The sequence below is a fragment of the Mesoplodon mirus genome, assembly GCF_964341445.2.
Source record: "Mesoplodon mirus genome assembly, chromosome: 15".
NCBI lineage: Eukaryota > Metazoa > Chordata > Mammalia > Artiodactyla > Ziphiidae > Mesoplodon > Mesoplodon mirus.
Genome location: NC_138991.1, coordinates 31293187 through 31315707, shown reverse-complemented (window position 1 = coordinate 31315707; position 22521 = coordinate 31293187). Strand labels below are relative to the sequence as shown.

The following is a 22521-nucleotide window of genomic DNA, read 5'->3' as shown; positions in this document are numbered from 1 at the left end:
AATAAGCAAAATAGACATACTGTTATATGATATTTAGCCCTAAGTTTATTTCTAGGAAGAGTAAACACCATCTTCCTTGGCTGAACTATCTCTTTGATGGTATCCAGAGGGAGGTCATTTCTCCTCTGCAGCATACCACCCTGTTGAACACTTTGGAAGGTCAGAAATGCAGTGTCGATTTTTCAGTGGCCCTAGGCAAAGCAACAGTTCAGGAAGGAGATCAGAAGGGAGTCTGGGAGGTGATTCCAGGGAGTGGAGAAAGGAGATGTGAAGGCTCCATGTAAGTACCAGCAGGGCAGGGATTTTAGGGCTGTGTCTCTGGTGTTTGGAACAGAAATGTATAATAGGCACTCAGTTAATGTTTGTTGAACAGAAGAATGGCTAACCTGCTGCTTTTTTTGGACAGCATCTAAGGCAGATCAGCCTTCCTTGCATGGTTTTCATAAAAGATTTATTGTTTCAGGCATCCCTAGGGCCAGCTCAGCCCTCCCGCCTGCACACCTAACAGGGCTGACCCTGCTGGGAGGTGGATCCCTCTGTCTGGTTGCTCTTTCTCTTACTCATGCCTCAAGACCATCTCCAGGGAACCCTCCCCAACTTTTCAGAGTTTTCTCTTCCCACTGGAGTCCCACGCAACATAACAATTGCAGCAGTACAATTATTTGATCATAAGCTTGTGTCTTATCTTTGTATCCATCACTGCCCCCATCCCAGTTTCCCAAGTGCTGGTCACATAGTAGGTCCTTGAAAATGCTGAAAAACAAGCTATTTGTAAATGAAAGCCTTCCTAATCATGTATTACAGCCAAGCATAAGTCATTTTTGCTCCGTTTGCCAGTGTGCATGACCTTTTCACTGCTCCCCTGCATATAGTGGTGGTATAATGGGAGGAACTGTAAATTGGAGTAATGGACGCTAGGCTCCAGTGTCAGCTGTGACTGATTCTAGCTGGACAGCTCAGTAAAAGATTCAATTCTTATTCTGAACTTGACCCTTGGGCACATTGAGAAGCTGTTGGAAGGTCCATCCCAGCATCATCCAGGAGAACAGTGCAGTAGTGGAAATGTTCTGTACCCTGCACTATCCCCTGTGGGAGCCCCCAGCCACACATGCCTTCTGAGCATTTGAAATGTGGCTAGTACAACTGATGGACTGACTTTTACATTTCATTTCATTTCATTTTAGTTACTTAAAATTTAAGTAGCCATCTTCTATTCACTGTAAATCATACATAAAGCCCTGTGGACACTATTCCATTTCTGGAACCTCTTTTATCCAGTTTATGTCCTCAGGATGATTTCCTGGGAGAGGCAGCACAGAGTAGGGACCAACAGTGCAGGATTCTTGAGCCCAGTGCTAGCTCCATCTCTCACTACCTGGGTGACAGTGGACTAGATGAACGCTTCTAGAAGGCAGAGATCAAGCTTAACCAATAAAGTTGGGACCACATGGGAAGTGCTTTACATGGTGCTGCAGAAGTCCAGAGTTGGGGGAGCCAAGGCTTGGAATCAAAGAAGGCTTTGCAGAAGAGGTAGCATTGGGGTAGTATTTTGAAGGATGTGTCTGAGAACTGGCCAGAAGGGGGATGAGAACCCGAAGACTTAGGCAGGGGACTGACCTCCCAAATCACGATGTTAAAGAGGTCACTCCATCATAGTGGAGAGGACAGGTGAGCAGAGGAAAGGCCAGAGGCAGCAAGTTCAGGTGGGAGTCTGTCAAATAACCTAATGCTTCCCAGGTGCTGTTCAGACTTTTACATGCATCTCATTTAATCCTCAAAGCAGAAGCACACGGTTCATTGTTACAGAGATGAGGATCCTGCCACCCAGAGAGGCTAATGCCTGTCTCATAGTTAGAGGTGGAGCAGAGACAGGAGCCAGGCAGCTCCTGCACTCTTTGGTCTCCAGGCTGTGCCACCTCTAATGAGTAATACACCAGGAGGAAAAGTAGTTCCAGAAATGTTTGGGGGTTTTGTCTGATTTGCCAGAACCCAGAAGAGAAGCAGGGGCCAAGTGTAGTTTTTGCATTTGAGACACTAGAAGATCATCCTGGCCAGTGACTGTGGGCATTAGAAACCCAGGACCAGAGCGCAGGAGCAGGTGCACACTGAGGTGACATTGCCCAGGGCTCGGAGACGCAAAGGCTGAGCCCCAGGATCCCCGTAGTAAAGGAGAGCAGAACAGTCAGCTTCTGGCAAGAACCAGATGGGATGGGAACAAGGAAAGGTGGTGGTAATCTTTTTACTCTAGCTGTTTTTTTAGTAATATTTATGTGTTTAGAGTATTGAGATCAATCCTTATTGTGAAATGAGACTGAACCCTCTTAACTAAAAGTTTTAAGAGTAATCCAGATTTTGTCTGTGGGTTTTGTCACATTTTCCCATGGGGCCTGAGTAGTTGTGTGTGCTGCTGGAGGGCCTCGAGGTGAATGCCTGTCTCTGCCCTCTGTGTGTCCCACAGGTTGGCAGTCGTCGGGTGATACAGTACGGTGCAGCACTCATGCTGGCATTGGGCATGATTGGAAAGTTCAGTGCCCTCTTCGCCTCGCTCCCGGATCCTGTGCTTGGCGCCCTCTTCTGTACTCTCTTTGGTAAAATTCCATTTCCTTCATAGCCGGCTTCCTTCTCAGGCTCCTTTTCTTTCTTCACATTTGCTAAGGAATCCCTTCAGTGAGATTGAAGGTAACGATAAATTTCTTTTTTAAAATACAAAAGGATATACCTTAAAAACATATAAACACATATCACTTTCTGAGTTGAATTGATGTTAAAGGTAGAATAATTGAGCTAGGAAAAATCAAATTAAATTTTATTCCCTCTAGTTGCCATTTCTAATTGATTTAAACTCAAACTATCTTCCCCTCTGGGCCATTTAAAACTGACCATTTTGGGGCTTCCCTGGTGGCACAGTGGTTGAGAGTCCTCCTGCCGATGTAGGGAACATGGGTTCGTGCCCCGGTCCGGGAGGATCCCACATGCCGTGGAGCAGCTGGGCCCGTGAGCCATGGCCGCTGGGCCTGCACGTCTGGAGCCTGTGCTCCGCAACAGGGGAGGCCACAACAGTGAGAGGCCCGCGTACTGCAAAAAAAAAAAAAAAACTGACCATTTTTACGATGGGACTCTATTTGATCTCTGTGCCATTCAGCTGTAGTAATCAGGGACTTGATATTTGGGTGCATTTCCCAATGTAATTTAAATTGTTTGAATCAAGTTTTTGAGGGAGAACCAATGTCCTTAGTTTTCTGCCTGGTCTAAAAAAAGCATAGTGTGATGTTTATGCCCCTTATTTAAGCCCAAATAGTGCCTAGGCCAAGGGTCATTTGGATCAGAGACCCAGGTGGTCACATTTGGGTCCCTGTCCTGTCACTACGCAGGTCTCCCAACCTGTTTCTGATGGGACCGAGAAAGGACATTGTAGGGAGTCTGTCTTCGACAGTTTATCTGTCATCCATGCCATAGGTGAGATAATGGAACTTGTGATCTCATGTTTTTCTCTCCAGGAATGATCACAGCTGTTGGACTCTCTAACCTGCAGTTCATTGATTTAAATTCTTCCCGGAACCTCTTTGTGCTTGGATTTTCAATCTTCTTTGGGCTTGTCCTTCCAAGTTACCTCAGACAGAACCCTCTCGTCACAGGTAGGAAAAACAGGCCTTGAATCTTGTGGGGAAGTTGGAACCACAGCCAGCAGTTCACAAACAGCTCATCATCAGTTGGAGAGAACTTTGGAACTTCAGGAATCATTTTGATGAATGTTCATCTATGTTTTTCATTTAAATCCCACTTGGCTAAAGCTTATCTGGAAGCCCTTTGCACTCCTAACCACCTGTTTTCCATAGCAGGTGAACCATTTTACATTCCCACCAGGTATGTGGGACACAGTGATTTCTATTTCTCCATATTCTCACCAAACACATGTTATTTTTCTGTTGGGGAGCATTATATTTTTAAATACAGAAAGTGTGTGAACTTCTGTCTTAATATATCTCATTCATGTGATAACATCTTTAGAAATAAAGTTGCTCCTAATTAAAAGAAGCTAAGCACTAATTAGTAACCCAGAATTCTGAAGCCCTTCGTTTGATTGCTGACCCCACAAATATTTTTGTCTTGTTATTCACTTTGTAAAATTTTCAGCCTTACAATAGCCATCTTTTATATTGATTTTTTTTTTAATCTGCAAACAACACCCCCCTCCACCCCCAAAGTCTTCATAGTTCATTACAGGTTGAACTTCACTCTATTAGATTTATCATCTGTGAACCATTGTTAGGAATTTTCCTTATGGAGATAACTTTTGATTACTGTTGAAAGCATTCATAGTAGTTTAACATGTTACTGGCAAAAATTTATCTACACATGCATAGCAGAAATTTACACTTTCATGCACTGTATTGACGGACTGGCAATTAGTGTCCACCCCAGTGTTCCTTTCTAAGTCAAGGGCAGGCCTATTCTGGCTGGCAGTGACCAGTTGCTATGTCATTTTCAGGGATAACAGGAATCGATCAAGTGTTGAATGTTCTCCTCACAACTGCTATGTTTGTAGGAGGCTGTGTGGCTTTTATTTTGGATAACACCATCCCAGGTATGTGGTATATATCAAACATGCTTATTACATGTGTGACTTACTTTTTTTTGCCAAATAAATATGGGAAGCAGGAAGAGTGAATCAGTTCAAAGCAATCACTGGTTAAAACTGTCTTTTCTAAAGTGGTTAAGAGGACACTTTCAGCCACCTTTTATGAATCACTTTTTTGCTAATAAACTTAGTTTTTTTTCTTTCCTTCTTGCTGAATTACATTTAAGGAAAAGCAGATGAGCTCCTTGCATATGGTGAAGTGGCAGCGGGATGCCTTAAGCATGCTCCAGCTGCCTGCCCCTCTGCTCAACCTTGCCTGGAGCTCTGCAGTTTGGCTTTCGTTGACTTGTTCACACGCTCCTGAGCCAGCTGCTACCAGTGGGCAGCACTTCTTCTCCTTGTGGAGCCTGTCCTTTAAATGAGTCATTGCAGAGGCAGGCCACTGCCAGGACCAGTGCCTGAGAGATGTATGGAGGCAGCTCTCTCCAACACCCATAGCCCTTGTTTCACAGCTGGTGCATTCTATGCCAAGTGCTGGGTGATGGACTAGGATGTGATGTCAGCCCTGCCCTGTGGCCTTCCCAGCTTCCTAGAGGAGGCTGCTTTGTATCGTTGTAAAGTGCTGCCATGGATGCACTGGTAGATTCATCTGCTGTCAAGGAAGGATGATGTTTATTCTTGAGCTTGAAGGTTTTATTGAGATTGTGCCCGTAACCTACCTCCAAAAAGCCTCAATCAAGAAGAGGTTACTAGGGGCATGAGGGGTGAACACATCTGGCAGAAGGAATCACACACATGAATAGGTGGAAGGTGTTAGATTTGTGGGAGGCCAGTAACATCCTCTTTCTCTCCTAAGTCAGCACTAAGTGAGAGAGAGACAAAGGAGTCAGGCAGATGGAAATTAAAGTCAGTTTTATTACTGAAATGCCCATGGGAGGGCATAGCTTATGTGTGAGAGGTTCCTAAGCCCTGCACCATAGAGTCAAGCTCAACACCCAGGCTCAGGCAGAGAAGTACATTGTTAGGGCTCCCATGTAGCTAAAAGCAGGTGCCAGTGCTCCTCTCTGCACTGGAAAGATTTTTGTAAAGGAGTCCAGGAGCTGCTGAACCCTGTAGGTCCAGATCTTTCTCCCTGACTCATCTGTCAGGGTACAGAATTGCCAGGAGCGTTATGCCAGTGGCAGTTCATCCTCACAGGAGCACAACAAGTGGGGAATATGTGACAAATGCACCACCCCCCACCCACTGAAATGGAGCAAAACAGTATGAAAAGTGATATGTCTGGATGAGTGGTGGGTGGGTGTGCAGTGACCAAGTGGTGAAGGCACTGTGATATGTAATAATGACTCTGGGCCCCATTTTGCAAGATCAGATCGGCGTTTTAGAGAGAAGTGGTGGTTTTGAGCGATTAGTGATTCTTAGATTTCTGGACTGGGCATCAACTCCTCCTCAAGTGTTCTTCCTGCCACCCCATTCCTTTCGATTTATGAGACAGCAGCAGTGGAGGATCTCAGCTCTTGGTAGAACTATGTAACTAAACATCTGTTGTTCTGTTTTTGTTCTGTTGTGTGTGTGTGTTCCACAGGTACTCCAGAGGAAAGGGGAATCAGGAAATGGAAGAAGGGCGTGGGCAAAGGGAGCAAGTCTCTTGATGGCATGGAATCCTACGACTTGCCATTTGGCATGAACATTATTAAAAAATACAGATGTTTCAGCTACTTACCCATCAGCCCAACCTTTGCAGGCTACACATGGAAAGGCCTCAGGAAGAGCACTAACAGCCGGAGTTCAGATGAAGACTCACAGGCCACAGTATAGCCGTAGCTTGCCCTGTGGCCCAGCCGCAGTGAGGCATGAACCTGTAGTTCCTTGCTGAGTAACAAGCAGTAACATATATGTTTGTAGATCTGCATTTACATTGTCCACCCCGGAGCTAAGACAGATTACAAGTAGCTTTTTTGTTGTGGGCTGTGATCCTGTCTAATATGGTGTCTCACCTATCTTTTTATTTAAGCCCCTGACCCTTTGCCCTTGAGAGCATCCATTGCTGGCCATGGTTGTTGAATTTGAAGTTCCTGTCCTCCTGTGGGAGTGGATGCTTGAAGCCCACAGCGATTCCTTGTTTTCAGTCCCCTTCTAACACCCTGTGCTAGCTTTCTTACAGGCCACCTCCAGGGTCCAGGGGCTTTCTGTGCTTGGAAGCACCAGGACCTTCACCTGCAAAGACCTCCTCTGGTCAAGGGGCACCAGTATCCTTGCACTGTCAAGTGAGATTCTGTGTTCCCTGATACTCCTGTAGGAGGTGGCTGCTGGCCAGTTGAAAACAGTGACATGCTTACCCTATGCCCAAATCCGTGCATGGGTAAAGTTTGTACAAATATAATTAGAATGGAAATTGGGGGATTGGACGGGAAGGGAAGGTACCTTGAAATCAGTATCTGATGCTCAACTACACTTTCTTGGTGCCACCCCGGCCCAAGCTGGGCCGGCACATCTCATATTGGCCTCTTTTTTTTTTTTACTAGTAGCTGAGACACTCTAGCTGGCATTTATCATTCCTGGCTGGTGTGACGGGTATAGAGTGCCCATGAGGGCACCAAGCAGGTGTTTATGGGGGTCTTGGTTCTGCTGACATGTGGATGTCAGTTATTGTTGTGTGTATCTATTATTACAAGATTTTATTCCTATTTAACGTTATTGACTATAGATTTTTGAAATCAGTGTTTTTCCATGTGACCCTCTTACCTTACATCCCTATTACTTGTCCCTCACCTCCTATCCCCCATTAAGAAAGGAACCAGCGTTTGTAAAGCTGTAGACACCATCAGGGAAGCTTGTTTTCCTGGCTCTTAAAGGCCAGTAACCATTATTGTGGTTGTGTTTTGTATTGCTTGATACCACGGAAGTGTAAATACATGATGCTTAATCTATTTATCAAAACTGACTACTGGACCAGAGCCCAGAAACCATGGGTTAAGTTATACGTGAATTTGTTTTGTGAAGAAGGGAAGCTGGGGCAGGTGACAAACAGCCGCCATGTTGAATGGTGCGGCCTCCTGGTAAATTAATCACTGCAGTTCTGTTGCCATTCATATCTGGCAGTTAAGGCCTAAGGAGACTTTCTGTGAGTTGCCATGTTGAATGTCCACTGGATTTTGATTTTGCAGAGGGGAAGACTAGATCCCCTGGCCAAATGCTGCCTTTCCTGTTTAAGTTATTGCTGCAGGTAGTAAGAAGAGCAGCTGGCAGGCCCCCTCTGTTGAATTCTAATTAATAATATTAAATTGTTTCTGACAAAAATGACTTTTATTGAATTTGGCTTGAAATTTGCAATCAAAGGAAAATCCTGAGTGACCTCGTTTCTTGAGGTAGTGCTTCTTAAGTATTTACCTGGTTGTTTACCAGGCAGTGAACACATGGCTCTTGGCAGCCTTGTGTCCACATGGTGAACTTCCGGCCCCCGCAACTGGCTCAGCTCACCACACTGGGATGTCTTTGGCAGCATTGTTGTGTCGCTACAGCCTCCTTGACTCCTGTAAAGTTTGGGACTTTAAGGCCTATTCTGGCAAGAACACTTCAGAGCCACTGCATTGTTTTGCCAAGACCTTATTGCAGATTAAGTAAAGAACTTAGATTCTAAATTTAAATTTGTATGGTATGTTTTTTTGAAGTGTATTTGGTGCATATTTACTTTAGAAGCACACTGGTTAAATGATTTTCATCCGTTTGACTTGGTAAGCCCTCGAGGCTGACAGCCCTAGTTGTCCCCTTAGTTGCTTAGTTCCTTCTATTTGTATTTTGCTCAGCATCTCCAATTTCTCTCCTCTGAACAATGAGGGAAATTGTAAAACATCCCAGAGACTGCAGTATTCTAGCTCTCTAGATGAGCAGAAGGACCAAATATCCAAATGAAAGCCTCTGAACCATTGGTAATTCAGGAACAAGTTCCTTTCAGCTTAACTTGACCCAGGAATCTTCCCTCCCAGTGGGTAACACTCAGGGCATGTGCTTCAGATGTCTAGGAATCCTCTCCCTTCTGAAAACTCTCCTGGGCTGGACTTACTGAGAGGTTTCAGATCTGCTGGTCTGGGGGGGATATTTTCCGTAAGCCTTCAAATGTGCAAAGAAGCCCTGTGCCCACACCTCCTATTGGAAAAAGAGGGTTTTTGCCCTTCTTGTTCCATTGGGGCCAACTTAGATTCTCTGTCCAAGGTGGGGGAAGGGGACAGGAGATTAGGAAGTGTCCTCTGGCTAGCAGATATGCTACAGAATGAGTCTGTAGTTGAAAGAAAAATATATTCATCTGCTTCTTGTGTTTAAGCACACACCTGAAGGGGAGGTTTTGGGGGACACAGTGGCCATGTACAGTCTGTGCCTGTGCACCTCCCACTTCCACTGCTGGGTCCACATACCCGCTACGCTTTGGCCAATAGAATGTTTTAGGATATTTTGGATGTGAATGTCCTTGGGCAGGGCATTCACCCTCCAATTCCCACATGAACACCTACCCACCGTTTCCACATTTACATTGGTGATCCTGATGTGGAAAGTAGAAACTTATAAATAGGACAGTAGATGCTACAGTATCACTGTGGCGGCAAGGGCGAACCCACCACTGGATTTGATAAAATATCTAAATGGTTCACAATCGGAAGTGGCTCCAGTCTTTGTAGGCAATTTTCATTCTCATTCTCACTAGGGAAGTAAACATAGATTCATTGATACAGAATCTTTCTTAAGATGATTTCAAATGTTAGATTGTAGTAAGTTTCTTGTGATTGATCAAGGCAAGGGAAGTGGCTTAACCATGGGTCCTGATGGTTTCCCGTTTTCATGGTAACAAATTCACACACAGGATTTGCTTCATACTGTAGAATACTGACTTTCATGATGACAACCTGGTTTATGCATGAATATTACAGTATTTCCATATAGTAAAATAACATTTCTACCCAGGATAATAGTCACAGTTTTCCAGGGAGGGAATGATAATTTTCATGACAATGTCATGTGATGATAGAATTTCTCCATTGATGAATCTTTCGTATGTGTGTATACTTTATTTACCCATGCATATACTTTATGACCATGAGCTAAGTTGTTATTTCTTTAATTCATGTCTCTGCTGAAATATTGGTACTAGCAACTTAGACTTGAAGTTGGCAACTATAATCTTCCATAATATCTATGCCACAAGAGTGGTCAGGCCAGATAGGAGACGAACAAGGCGCTGTGGCGGAAGCCTCATCAGAACCTGTGTGGCGCAAAGAAAGGCAGCATCCTGCACACTCACCCCCACGGCTTGGGGTGGATGCTCAGCTGCAGGCAGCAGGCCTGGCGTGACTGTTGCTGCCCCCTGGTGTGCTCACCCAGCTGTGCCCCCTGGACACCGTGGCAGCCTGAGCTCTCACAGGGCCCACTTCTCCAGGGAGCCACTGTTGGCTTTAGGGGAACACCTGGGGCCTCACATGCCATGCGTGTTGTGCTCTGTCCCCTTATGATTTTGACACAGAGAATAGGATCTCCCCCACCCTCCACCCCTCCCGCAGTCACAACTGGAGTAGTGCAAGAAGATTGCCCGTTTTTGCCCGCGTTCAGCATCTGCCCATGGACCTGTGAAGCACGTTAGCGCAGAGGATCCCTTTTCAGCAGCCTCCACACATTCCTGTCCTTTTAGTCTGTTCTGGACTGTGCCTCGTCTTCACTCTACACTAGTAACATCCAGCCTCCTTAGAATTGCTCTGTGTGTTTCCCAACACTTAGGACACCCTTCCCAGTGGTGCCGTCTTACTGACAGTCAAGTTAATACCCTTTTTGTTCGCTCGTAACAACCTTTGTTTGACATGTTAATAAATTTCTGACTGTTCTTAAAACAGTGGGGATGCCTATATTTTCCTTAAGTTTTTGTGACTGACTTTGGCTATATACCTTTCTGGGATTTTGTTTGTTTTTTATTTTGCATACTGAGGGTATTTGGGGTGGGGTTGTTTTTTGAGATGTCTAATTCTTTTATGGAGTTTTTAAAAAGAATTTTCATATTGTTTTTCTAACATGGCTTCATTAAACGTTTAAGTATTTTAAAAATATGTAATATTTGGACCAGATGTTGTGAATAATAGTAGAGATAAAGCTATTTTATTCTGTATTTTTAAAACTGTTCCGTACAAATAAAAGCTCTCCTGGACACAGTTCAGCTGTTCACGTACCTTCTTTGGCTGGTCTTTAAAGAAACCTGTCATTATTTAAAAGTCATCACTTAGGGAAGGGAACTCAACTAGTAAAAATTTCAGTTCAACAAGTTCACCTTTGTTAGATACATCGAAGACTCAAAGGAGGAATTGGCCCCCACAGCTAGAGAACCACGATGGGCTCCTTGGGAGGATGCCCAAGGGGGAAGGGAGACCTTGGTTAGAGGATGCACTCATGCTGGACTTTGGCGTGAAATTATGAGTCTCTTAGTAAGTTAGTGACATCTGGAGGCTGGAGACATTTTAGGGACCAGAAAGGCTGTCGTGTCCACACAGTGGAATCAAAGTCTCCAGAGCAGTCTTGGCCCCTTCAGGCCGACTATTTAGGCTGGGACAGGAAATGCTGAGGTGTGGGTGCCAGAAAAAGCTCAGAGCCAAGCCTGCGAGCAGCTGGTGACAGCTCATTCAATCAGAGGCATGGCTCCTGGTGGGGTATGAAGACAATTCCAGAAGTGTTTAATTGGTGTGTTTCTTAATTTAGAACAAACTTAGAACTCCTCCATCCCCATCTCTATCCCTGGTTTGTCTCTGGCAGTTTCAGCCATAGTGACCACCACAGCCACTCCCATAGGGTGTTCAACCTGCTGCTTCCTGTTCCCAGTATCCTGACCTATGAGCCACTGATAGGCATCCAGTTACAAGGTGATAATGTCTTACCTTACACTATATACATGCGGAAAATATATGTGAGGTGTTTAAAAAAAGAAAACCCACGTTCTCACCCCCAGTTGGGACAATAGCACATTTCAGAACTAAAGGCCCTGCCACTCCCGACCCCATGGGCCTCTCTCCTGGTACATCCCCATTTGGGTTTATCCTTTTCTTGCTTTTCTTCACAATTTTGCCATATATATGCATCCCTAAACAATTTACTGTTTAGTTTTAGTTTTGTGTGTTTTGGGACATTATGTAAAAGGTGTATGTATTGTCACATTTTACTCATTGTGAGATTCTTCCATGTTGGTACATAACTGATGTAGTTCATTCATCTTCACTGCTGGATAGTAAAACTTAAGAGTGACAAAGACAAAAATAATTCTGAAAGCTTCCAGAGAGAATGAGCAAAAACAAAGCCCTTTAAAGCTGGGAACCCATGGACACCAGATTTTCCAAGAGCAGCCCTGTTTGTGGAGTTACATTTTTAAGGACTGAAGAAAAAACTTTGAACTTAGAATTTTATGTCTAGCCACTCAAAGGCCCCCATTTAAGTACTTTGGATGAAGTACTTAAATATGAGGAAAAACAAACCTAGGAAGTACTGTACGAGATAACTGAGGGAAAGGTGAGCAGTAAAGATCTGGGTAAACTTGCGTCTTGGCCCTTTATGGATGCTCTCAGAAAACCATAGACTGAGTGGCTTAGAAACAAAAACACTTCTTACAGTTTTGGAGGCTAGAAATCTTGGCATGGCAGATTCGGTATCTGGTGAGGACCTGATTCGGAGATAGCCATCTTCTCTCTGTGTCTTTACGTGGTGGAATGGGCAAAAAGATCAAGCTCTTTGAGGCTCTTTTATGAGGGCACTACTCCCATTCGAGAGGGCTTCAACCTCAAGACCTAATCACCTCCCAAAGGCCCCACCTCCTAATACCAACACACTGGGGATTAGGTTTCAACAGATGAATTTGGGTGGACACAAACAGTTTATAACACCTGGTCATTAAAATGTAGTGAAGGCCAAAGGAAAGAAAAAATACCCATAATGTGCTCAAATTATAATTCCAGGCCATATCAACTTGGTGATGGGAGAAGAGAGGAGACTTACAGAGATAAGAGAAACAAGCCCAAATGTATCGACTGTAACAAGCCCAACTGTAAATGGACTAAACTTGCCAATTAAAAGATAGTTTGTTAGGCCAGATAACAGAACAAAATCCTGATAATATGCTGTTTACAGCACTGGGCTCAAAAGTGTGGCTGTGATTGTTGAAGGCTGAAGCAACTTATGTTCAGAAGTTGATAGTGGCTTAGAAACTATAAAAGTTTCTAAGCAATTTGACAATCATTTTATGTGTGTTGAATCTAATACTAAAATATCTGGCTTGTAGTTTGCATGTCTTTAATTCTAGAAATTTATTTTTTGGTATATTTTACAAAAGTCTTAACCTATAATGGATTGGGAAAAACAAAAAGCAATTGCTCCTTCACCACAGATATGTTTAGAAGCACTGTTTACACGAGACTGGTTTACATAAGGATGCGCAAAATTGCAAGTAAAAGAATGGGGGAAAAATCACATGGGGCAAATACTAACCATCTATTATATTATTTTCAGACAAATCCTAAGACAAAAAAAAAATTGTTAAGGATAGGGAGGTTCTGGGAGTTCCCTGGTGGTTAGGACTCAGTGCTTTCACTGCCATGTGCCCGGGTTCAAGCCCTGGTCGGGGAAGTAAGATCCTGCAAGCTGCACAGCATAACCAAAAGGGAAAAAAAAAAAAGGATAGGAAGGTTTAATTTACAAAGAGGAGTCAATATTAAGCACATGCACCTAATCAGATAGCCTCAAAATTTATGCAGTATAAATGGATAGAACTACAGGAAGAAATTGTTAAGTCCACCTGCCAGTGGGAGGTTCCAATACTTGCCTTTGATAGGTCAGGCAGACAAAAGCTAAGCAAGGTTAAGTGACCAAAGGGCATTTTTAGAATTCTGCATCCAACAATTAGAGAGTACACATTCGTCACAAGCACTCAAGGATGTTTCTAAAAGCTGTTCATGTTCTAGGCACTAAAGCAAGCCTCAAATTTTTTTCAAAAATAGATATCATATGGAACATGTTCCATAACTATACACAATGTTAGAAGTTAATAAATTTAAAAATCTCTGTATTTGGATGTATAAAATATTGCTAAATAACTTGTTGGTTAGAGAAGAAACCAATAATGGACATGTTCTTTAATGAAGTTTATTGCTTGTCCCCTGTTGGTTCTGTTCGTGCATTCTTCTGGAATTCTGATTTTATGTTCACACTGCATCTCCCACGTCTCTCTAAGTTTCATATAGTTTCACTCGTACTATCTTTTTCCATTTCCTCTAAGTTCTGGGAGAATTTCCTGTGCAATGATCTAAGTCACTGACTTGATTTTCTGGAATACCCAACCTCTTGCTCATGTTTCTAGCGCAATTTTTGAGCAATTTGTTTTAGTAACTTTCAAACATGCACAAAAGTAGGGAGAATAGCATAATAGCCCCCCATGTGCCCATCATCCAGCTTAATGGGTATCAACTGCTGGCCACTCTAGTTTCATCTCCATCCCTCAACTTTCCCTTCCCCATTGTTTTGATCAAATCCTAGACATTTCACTTCATTTATAAACATTTCAGTAGTTACCCCTAAAAGATAGATTTTTTAAAAATTTCCTTCCTATTTATTTATTGGTTTATTTTGGCTGCATCGGATCTTAGTTGCAGCACGCAGGTTCTTCGTTGTGGTGTGCAGGCTCTTCATTTCAGTGCTCAGGCTTCTCTCTAGTTGTGGCACGTGGACTCCAGAGCGCCTGGTCTCTGTAGTTGCAGCACGCAGGCCCTCTCATTGTGGTGTGCAGGCTTAGTTGCCCCACGGTATGTGGGATCTTAGTTCCCCAACCAGGGATCGAACCTGCGTCCTCTGCATTAGAAGGTAGATTCTTAACCCCTGGACCACCAGGGAAGTCCCTAGAAGATAGTTTTTTAAAAACCAAACAATTATCTTTAAAAATTAGCGGGGTTTATTTAATATGATAAATTTTTAGTCAGTGTTCAAATTTCCAGTTGTCTCATAAATACTAGAGACAAGATCCACATAATGTCCACACGTTGCCATTGATATTGATTGATATATCTCTCTTGCTCTCTCACTCTTTCTTTCTCTCTTCCTTCCTTGAAGTTTATTTTGTTGAGCAATTTATTTGTCCTGTAGTTTCCTACAGGAGGTGCTGAGTGCATTCCCCCCAAACATATCCCTTTGCCTGGGGTGGGGGAAGCACTACTTTATAAGTGATGTGTGTCCTTCCATCAGGCAGCATGTGGTCTCTCCTTTTGTGATGTTTACAGCCATGAAATCTCAATTCCCAGATCCAGCATTCCTTTTTAAATTTGGGCTTTGTAATTGTATTTTAAATTAAAACACAATCTTCCATGATGCGATCTTTTCATAGATGCAATAACCTCTCAAGTCCACTGAAAATGTATCTTAGGAACTTGGCTTAAAAGTTTTCTCCCATGTCATGTTTGTTTCATTGGGAAATGTTTCTTTCAGAATAGACACTTTTTTTTTTTTTTTTTTTTTTGCAGTAGGCGGGCCTCTCACTGTTGTGGCCTCTCCCGTTGCGGAGCACAGGCTCCGGACGCGCAGGCTCAGCGGCCATGACTCACGGGCCCAGCCGCTCCGCGGCATGTGGGATCTTCCCGGACCGGGGCACGAACCCGTGTCCCCTGCATCGGCAGGCGGACTCTCAACCACTGCGCCACCAGGGGAGCCCAGACCCTTTTTTTGACTATTGAACCTTTTCATGTGCTTGGTGATTTTCTTTTTTCCTGACTGTTTATACTAAATAATAAGATTTCTGTTTTTTTGACAATAGGACTTACGGTGGATTTGGTTAGTTACTTTTCCCCCCAAAGCCCATGAGTTGAAATTAAAATCCTTTAGGCCTTTTGAGTTGGCCTCTCCTTGGACTTTTCTTCAGTTTGGTTCCATCTGCATCCATTTACCAGACTCTTGTTTATTCAGCAATAAAGATATCTCATATTCCAATTTTATTACAAATACCTTTATATTTATTTATGTGAATGTGTGCTTAAAAGAAATGAAAATATACTCCAAAACTTTTGATCATTATCTTTGGGAAGTGGGGTTACAGGTTACATTTATTCCTTTTTTTCTACCTTTTTACTTCTGTATTTTCTAACTATTTTAAATACAAATTACTTATATAAATGCTTTTTTCAAAGAGGATGAAAATTGTATTACAATTTTTAATTGAAGTATAGTTGATGTACAATATTGTATGTTAAAGGTGTACAGTATAGTGATTCACAATTTTTAAAGGTTATACTCCATTTACAGTTATTATAAGTATTGCCTATATTCTCTATTATACAATTTATCCTTGTAGCTTAGTTTATACCTAATAGTTTGTACCTCTTAACCCCCTAACCCTATTTTGCCCTTCCCCCCTTCCATCTCCCCACTGGTTAACCACTAGTTTGTTCTCTATATCTGTGAGTCTGCTTTTTTGTTATATTCACTAGTTTGTTGTATTTTTTAGATGCCACATATCATATAGTATTTGTCTATCTCTATCTGACTTATTTCACTTAGCATAAGACCATCCAATTCCCTTTTATGGCTGAGTAGTGAAAATTGGATTATAACTGTATTCAGCAATATTGGAGTTTAAGAAATGGGAAAGTCCCTGTACTCCTCTAATACTAATATAAAACATTGCACTTCCTCAAATTGTACTTAACGTTAAAATAACAGTTGTAGCTTTGCTCAGTGGCAGTATCGTAGCCAATGAGGTTTATCCGAGGCGCGATTGTTGCTAATTAAAATAACAGTTGTAGCCAAATATATCTCAGTAAAAATATGAAAGTGCTGAAGCTAATACACCTTTTGTCCTGTATAGGAAGGTTTTGCCTAATAAATGACATGGCTTGTTGGATGAAATCTTCCAGAACATTCCATCCTTGGGAGGAAAAATAACCACGGTGAGGAATGACTCTCAGATGGTGAGATTTAGGCATCTGCCACTGAGTAGTGCCCAGAAGTCTATAGTGACCACCCCCTCATCACTCCCTTCCCCGCAACACACACACCAAGGCAGCCCTTGCCTGAATTGGGCCAGTGCTATCTCCAGACACATGCTTGGCCTAAGGGGCAAGAAAACTTCTCTTCCCTTGCTGTCCCAACCTTCCAACCTATGAAGACGCTGACCCTCAAACTTCCAATTTGTATCATCTATGAAGCAACTGTCTTTGGAGATGCACAGGTAGCAGAGAGCCTCTTATAAATGTACCTGTATGTGTGTGCATGTGTAATATATATATGCACACATACATATCATTTATTTGTTATGTTTTACCTCTTAGGCAGCAAGTGATCCATTGTGACCTTGGGAAAATTGTTGGAATGAGCTTGAAGCAGGATGAATGACCCTCAGAGAGGTCCTCCTAGGAATGAGCTGCTTGCCCAACAGAAAACTGTGAGAAAAATAAAAATATTTCACCTCAAGTAGCATCCTAACCATTTTTATTGTGGTTCAGTGATAAGATGATGAGCTTTGCAGGTAGACAGATCCACACTCAAATTTTGGAAAGCCCTCTTCCCACTGTAGCAGGGACCACTAAGTTTCCCCCAGGATCTATTCTCCCATTTTTCCGTGGTCATGGAATTTCAGAAAGGCACAAGACTATACTTCCTAGCCTTGCTTGTAAAGCTGAGTGTGATCATGTGACCAGACTCTAGCCAGTGAGCTGTAAACAAGGCTGAAAGGGGCAACCTCAGGGTTATGTTCTTAAAGGGTAGATGTTTACCCTCATCTCCTCTCCTTCCCATTACTAAAAAGCAGAAGCGGTGGCCAACTGACTTGGTCCATTCACACAAGGACAACACATGAGAGGGCAGGAGAATATGAAAGAAGGAGCCTAAACTGATGAGAGAGAGCAGCCCAAACATTGACATGAGCAAGAAATACACTTGTTTAAACCATTATTATTTGGGCCTCTGTTGTAGCAGCCAAAAACTACATCCTAACTATTAGAGATTTTGTAGATCAAAAACAATCTAAAATTATAGGACACCTATCATATCATTCCATTTGCATGAAATGTCCAGAACAGGCAAATCTAAAGAGACAGAAAGTAGATTAGGGGCTGGGGGAACTGGGGAGTGACCGCTAATGGGTACAGGGTTTTTTTGAGAGTGACGAAATGTTTTAAAATTTATTCTGATCATAGTTGTACAGCTCTATGAATATGCTAAAAAAATGTTGGATTACATACCTTAAATGGGTGAATTGTATGTCAATTATATCTCAAGACTGTTATATTTAAAAAAGAGGGATAATGGAGGTGGTGTTTCAGTTCGGGAAGATAAAAAGGTTCTGGAGGTGGATGGAACAATATGAATGTACTTAATGCCACTGAAGTGTACACTTAAGAATGGTTACAACGGTAAAGATTACGTTTATTTTACCACAATAAAAAAAGAGAGCAGGAAAAGACAATCTAGAATTAGACTAGCAATTCATAAGCTTCAACCTAACAACTGACCAGCTATATAGGCTTTAGCATGTTCCTTAAACTCTGGTCCTCTGTTTTCTTCTCTTTAAAATGGAAGTAATACTCATCCAGAGTATTAGAAAGGACTATAGGAGTTAAGATATAGAGCCTCAACAAGCTAGGTTTCATTCCTCCTCAATTTCTCTCCTGGCCTTGCAGGCACACGCAGATATTTTTATAGAGCTGTAATCATATTGTAGGTGCTTTAACTGGAAGCATTGACCAGGCCAGAGCTGAGACTTGGGCGTGTCAGTCAGTAGAGTCGTGGGCTCCATCCTTAGTTCCTCTGTTCTCTAGAGCAGCCAAATTCTTAAGTGGCCCAGAATTTTCAAAGAGCTTCACAGATATCCAGACACATTCCCTGCATTTGACTACCTCCGAGGACTTTTGTGGGAGGTAACCTCAACTCCCTCTACCTATGGGACTCAGATGTCTGCTTGCATGTGAAGTGGATAGGATGGGGCGGCTTGTGGGGCACTGGGCTATGTTCCAAGCCAGATGTTCAGGGAGGAACAAAGAAGGAGAGAAAAAGAAACCCATTATTACTTCAGGGTTTTTTTTTTCTTTATTGATGTTTTAAAGCTATCAAAGTAATACATGCTTATTGTGACAAGTGGAGCAATGCAATCAATGCAAAGAAGTGAAAAGTGAAAACTATCCCCCCCCATCATGCAGTAACCATTGTTACCCCCTGTGTATCCTTTCACGTATTCTCCTTGTTAAACAAACTCATACAATCATAAATACATGTATACTGTACAAGGATTGTGCTTGCCTATTTGGCTTTTTAAAAAAATTTTATATTGGAGTATAGTTGATTTACAATGTTGTGTTAGTTTCAATGCCTATTTGGGTTTGTTTGTTTGTTTGTTTTTGTTTTTGTTTTGCGTTACGTGGGCCTCTCACTGTTGTGGTCTCTCCCATTGTGGAGCACAGGCTCCGGACGCGCAGGCTCAGCGGCCATGGCTCACGGGCCCAGCCGCTCCGCGACACGTGGGATCTTCCCGGACCGGAGCACGAACCCGTGTCCCCTGCATCGGCAGGCGGACTCTCAACCACTGCGCCACCAGGGAAGCCCTGCCTATTTGTTTTTTTTTTTTTTTTTTTTTTTTTTTTTGCGGTATGCGGGCCTCTCACTGTTGTGGCCTCCCCCGTTGCGGAGCACAGGCTCCGGATGCGCAGGCCCAGCGGCCATGGCTCACGGGCCCAGCCGCTCCGCGGCATATGGGATCCTCCCAGACCGGGGCACGAACCCGTATCCCCTGCATCGGCAGGCGGACTCTCAACCACTGCGCCACCAGGGAGGCCCTGCCTATTTGTTTTTATTGAAATAGGATAGTGGCATACTATACTCTACAACTGGCTTTTTTCACTTTAAAATATAGTATCAGAATTCCTACAGATGGGACCATACAGATCTGTCTTTTCTTTTTTCCTGATATTTTATGCATTGAGATACAATTTAACATAAACAAGATCTTCTACTCACCAATTTCTTTTTAGTGCAGACTTCTTTCCATCTTTTCTGTTTGCTGCTTCTCTTCCATTCTCCTCTTCCTCTGCCTGTCCTTCGGCACTGCTCTACTCACGCATGTTAGCGACCATTCATACATTTCTCTGTATTCATATACCCATATAAATATCTATCTCTATCTACCTATTCACACACACATGCATCAACCCCACATACTCATTCATGTTTTGTCATTCTTTTCTCTACCAAAAAAATGGATCATCTTATACAAAATTTTCTGTGTCTTTCATTGTTGTCTCAACAATGTCTTGCAGAAATCCCTAAGTCAGCTGACATCACTCCAATTCATTTTTTCCTAATGGTTTCATAATATTCCTAGCTGAGGATTCACTGTAGTTTATTCAAAGTTGAGGGATATTGGGATTTTCAATTTTTATCAATCACACATAGCTACAATAATCATTTTTGTACCTAGGTTTTAACAAATGATAAAATACATTCCCAGGAGTGAGATTGCTGGGCTAAAGAGTGTGTTTTAAATTTTAAGGGATGTAGCCAGATTGCTTTCCAAAAACTATAATAATTCTATTTCCAATAGCATAGTATGTGCATACCTTACTCTCTTTCTCATCCATGCATCTCTGCCAGCAATGATATTATTTTTCTTTTAATTTTTCTCAGTCTAATAAATATAACGATATCTCATTGTACTTTAACTTGCATTTCCTTGACCAGTAATATGTTTGAGTAACTTTTTTATATTTCTCAGCCATATCAGTATGCCCTTCTATGAACTCTTTGTTCATATTATCTGCTCATTTTTCTTTTAGGTTGTTTATCTTTTATTTTTTGAGAGTTCTTTTTGTATTATGGATAGTTAACTCTTTATCTGTATTGCAATTTTTTTTCAACTTTATTTGTCTTACTGTTTCTTGGCAAGAAATATTAGAAATAAAGTCAATAGACAAATAAATTTGGGAAAAAGAATTTGCAATACAGATAGAAAGTTAAATATCCATAATTCATAAAGAGCTCTTATTGATATTTATATAGTTAACTATATCTATCTGCATCTCCAGAGCAAAGTGTGGTTCCTGTTTTGGTTATAATAATCTCCCCACCCCTAGGTTGCATGTGTAGTCTAAGATTTCACTCTTGATATATTTTTTTTATATTCCTATACCAGTCTTTATTTGCTTTCTTAAAATTGTTGTGTCACCAATAAAGACATGTAAGTAGCTAGACTCTTAGTACACCTACCAAAAAAGATGAAATTATTCAAAACATATTAAAGAGACATGTTCTTGTCAGAGCTCTTTATGGGCCACTTCCAAGATATATGCAGAAGTTTCCCCATCAACTTTATAAGGAATCTGGTGGAAGTTGGGTTTCATAGAATCAACACCTCATAGCTCTGGCAGAAGAGAGGAAAGTAACCATTTTGAAATATGCTGAAAGTGTTCTCCATAACAGGCCTACTTTCCAGCAAAACAGACTTCTCAAGACCCTTAGTTTCCTGGTGGAAAGGCATCTCCCTGATTCCACCTTCTTCTAGCCTTCCTTTTTCACCACCACACCATCAGGGCTCAACAATGGAGGAAAGCTGTCACTCTTGATTTTTATTATTTAATTTTTCATATTTAAATGTTTAACACTTCTGGAAATTTTTTAAACATCTTTATTGGAGTATAATTGCTTTACAATGTCGTGTTAGTTTCTGCTGTATAACAAAGTGAATGAGCTATACGTATACATATATGGCCATATCCCCTCCCTCTTGAGCCTCCCTCCCACCCTCCCTATCCCACCCCACTAGCTATCTATTTTACATTTGGTAATGTATATATGTCAATGCTACTCTCTCACTTTGTCACAGCTTTCCTTCCCCACCTGCCCCCCATGTCTTCAGGTCCATTCTCTACGTCTGCCTCTTTATTCCTGTCCTGCCCCTACATTCTTCAGAACTACATTTTTTTTAGATTCCATATATAGGTGTTAGCATACGGTATTTGTTTTTCCCTTTCTGACTTACTTCACTCTGTATGACAGACTCTAGGTCCATCCACCTCACTCCAAATAACTCAGTTTCATTTCATTTTATGGCTGAGTAATATTCCATTGTATATATGTGCCTCATCTTCTTTATCCATTCATCTGTTGATGGACACTTAGGTTGCTTCCATGTCCTGGCTATTGTAAATAGAGCTGCAATGAACATTGTGGTACATGACTCTTTTTGAATTATGGTTTTCTCAGGGTATATGCCCAGTAGTGGGATTGCTGGGTCGTATGGTAGTTCTATTTTTAGTCTTTTAAGGAACCTCCATATTGTTCTCCATAGAGGCTGTATCAATTTACATTCCCACCAACAGTATGAAGGCTCCCTTTTCTCCACACCCTCTCCAGCATTTATGGTTTGTAGATTTTTTGATGATGGCCATTCTGACCGGTGTGAGATGGTATCGCATTGTAGTTTTGATTTGCATTTCTCTAGTGATTAATGATGTTGAGCATTCTTTCATGTGTTTGTTGGCAATCTGTATATCTTCTTTGGAGAAATGTCTATTTAGGTCTTCTACGCGTTTTTGGATTGGGTTGCTTGTTTTTTTGATATTGAGCTGCATGAGCTGCTTGTAAATTTTGGAGATTGATCCTTTGTCAATTGCTTCATTTGCAAATATTTTCTCCCATTCTGAGGGTTGTCTTTTGGTCTTGTTTATGGTTTCCTTTGCTGTGCAAAAGCTTTGAAGTTTCATTAGGTCCCATTTGTTTATCTTTTTTTTTATTTCCATTTCCCTAGGAGGTGGGTCAAAAAGGATCTTGCTGTGATTTATGTCATAGAGTGTTCTGCCTATGTTTTCCTCTAAGAGTTTGAGAGTTTCTGGCCTTACATTTAGGTCTTTAATCCATTTTGAGTTTATTTTTGTGTATGGTGTTAGGGAGTGTTCTAATCT

The 22521-nt window shown here is 42.0% G+C and overlaps 1 protein-coding gene across 1 annotated transcript in view; it reads left to right on the top strand.

Annotated features, from left to right (window-relative positions):
- Positions 1-10758, top strand: part of SLC23A2 (solute carrier family 23 member 2) — a 149107-nt gene extending 138349 nt beyond the window's left edge. Inside the window, exons 13-16 of the mRNA XM_082600487.1 lie at positions 2459-2588; positions 3498-3635; positions 4490-4585; positions 6165-10758. Coding sequence (XP_082456613.1) covers positions 2459-2588; positions 3498-3635; positions 4490-4585; positions 6165-6397 — 597 coding nt within the window. The 3' untranslated portion in view covers positions 6398-10758. The remainder of the gene's footprint in view (positions 1-2458; positions 2589-3497; positions 3636-4489; positions 4586-6164) is intronic.
- The last annotated feature ends 11763 nt before the right edge of the window (positions 10759-22521 follow it).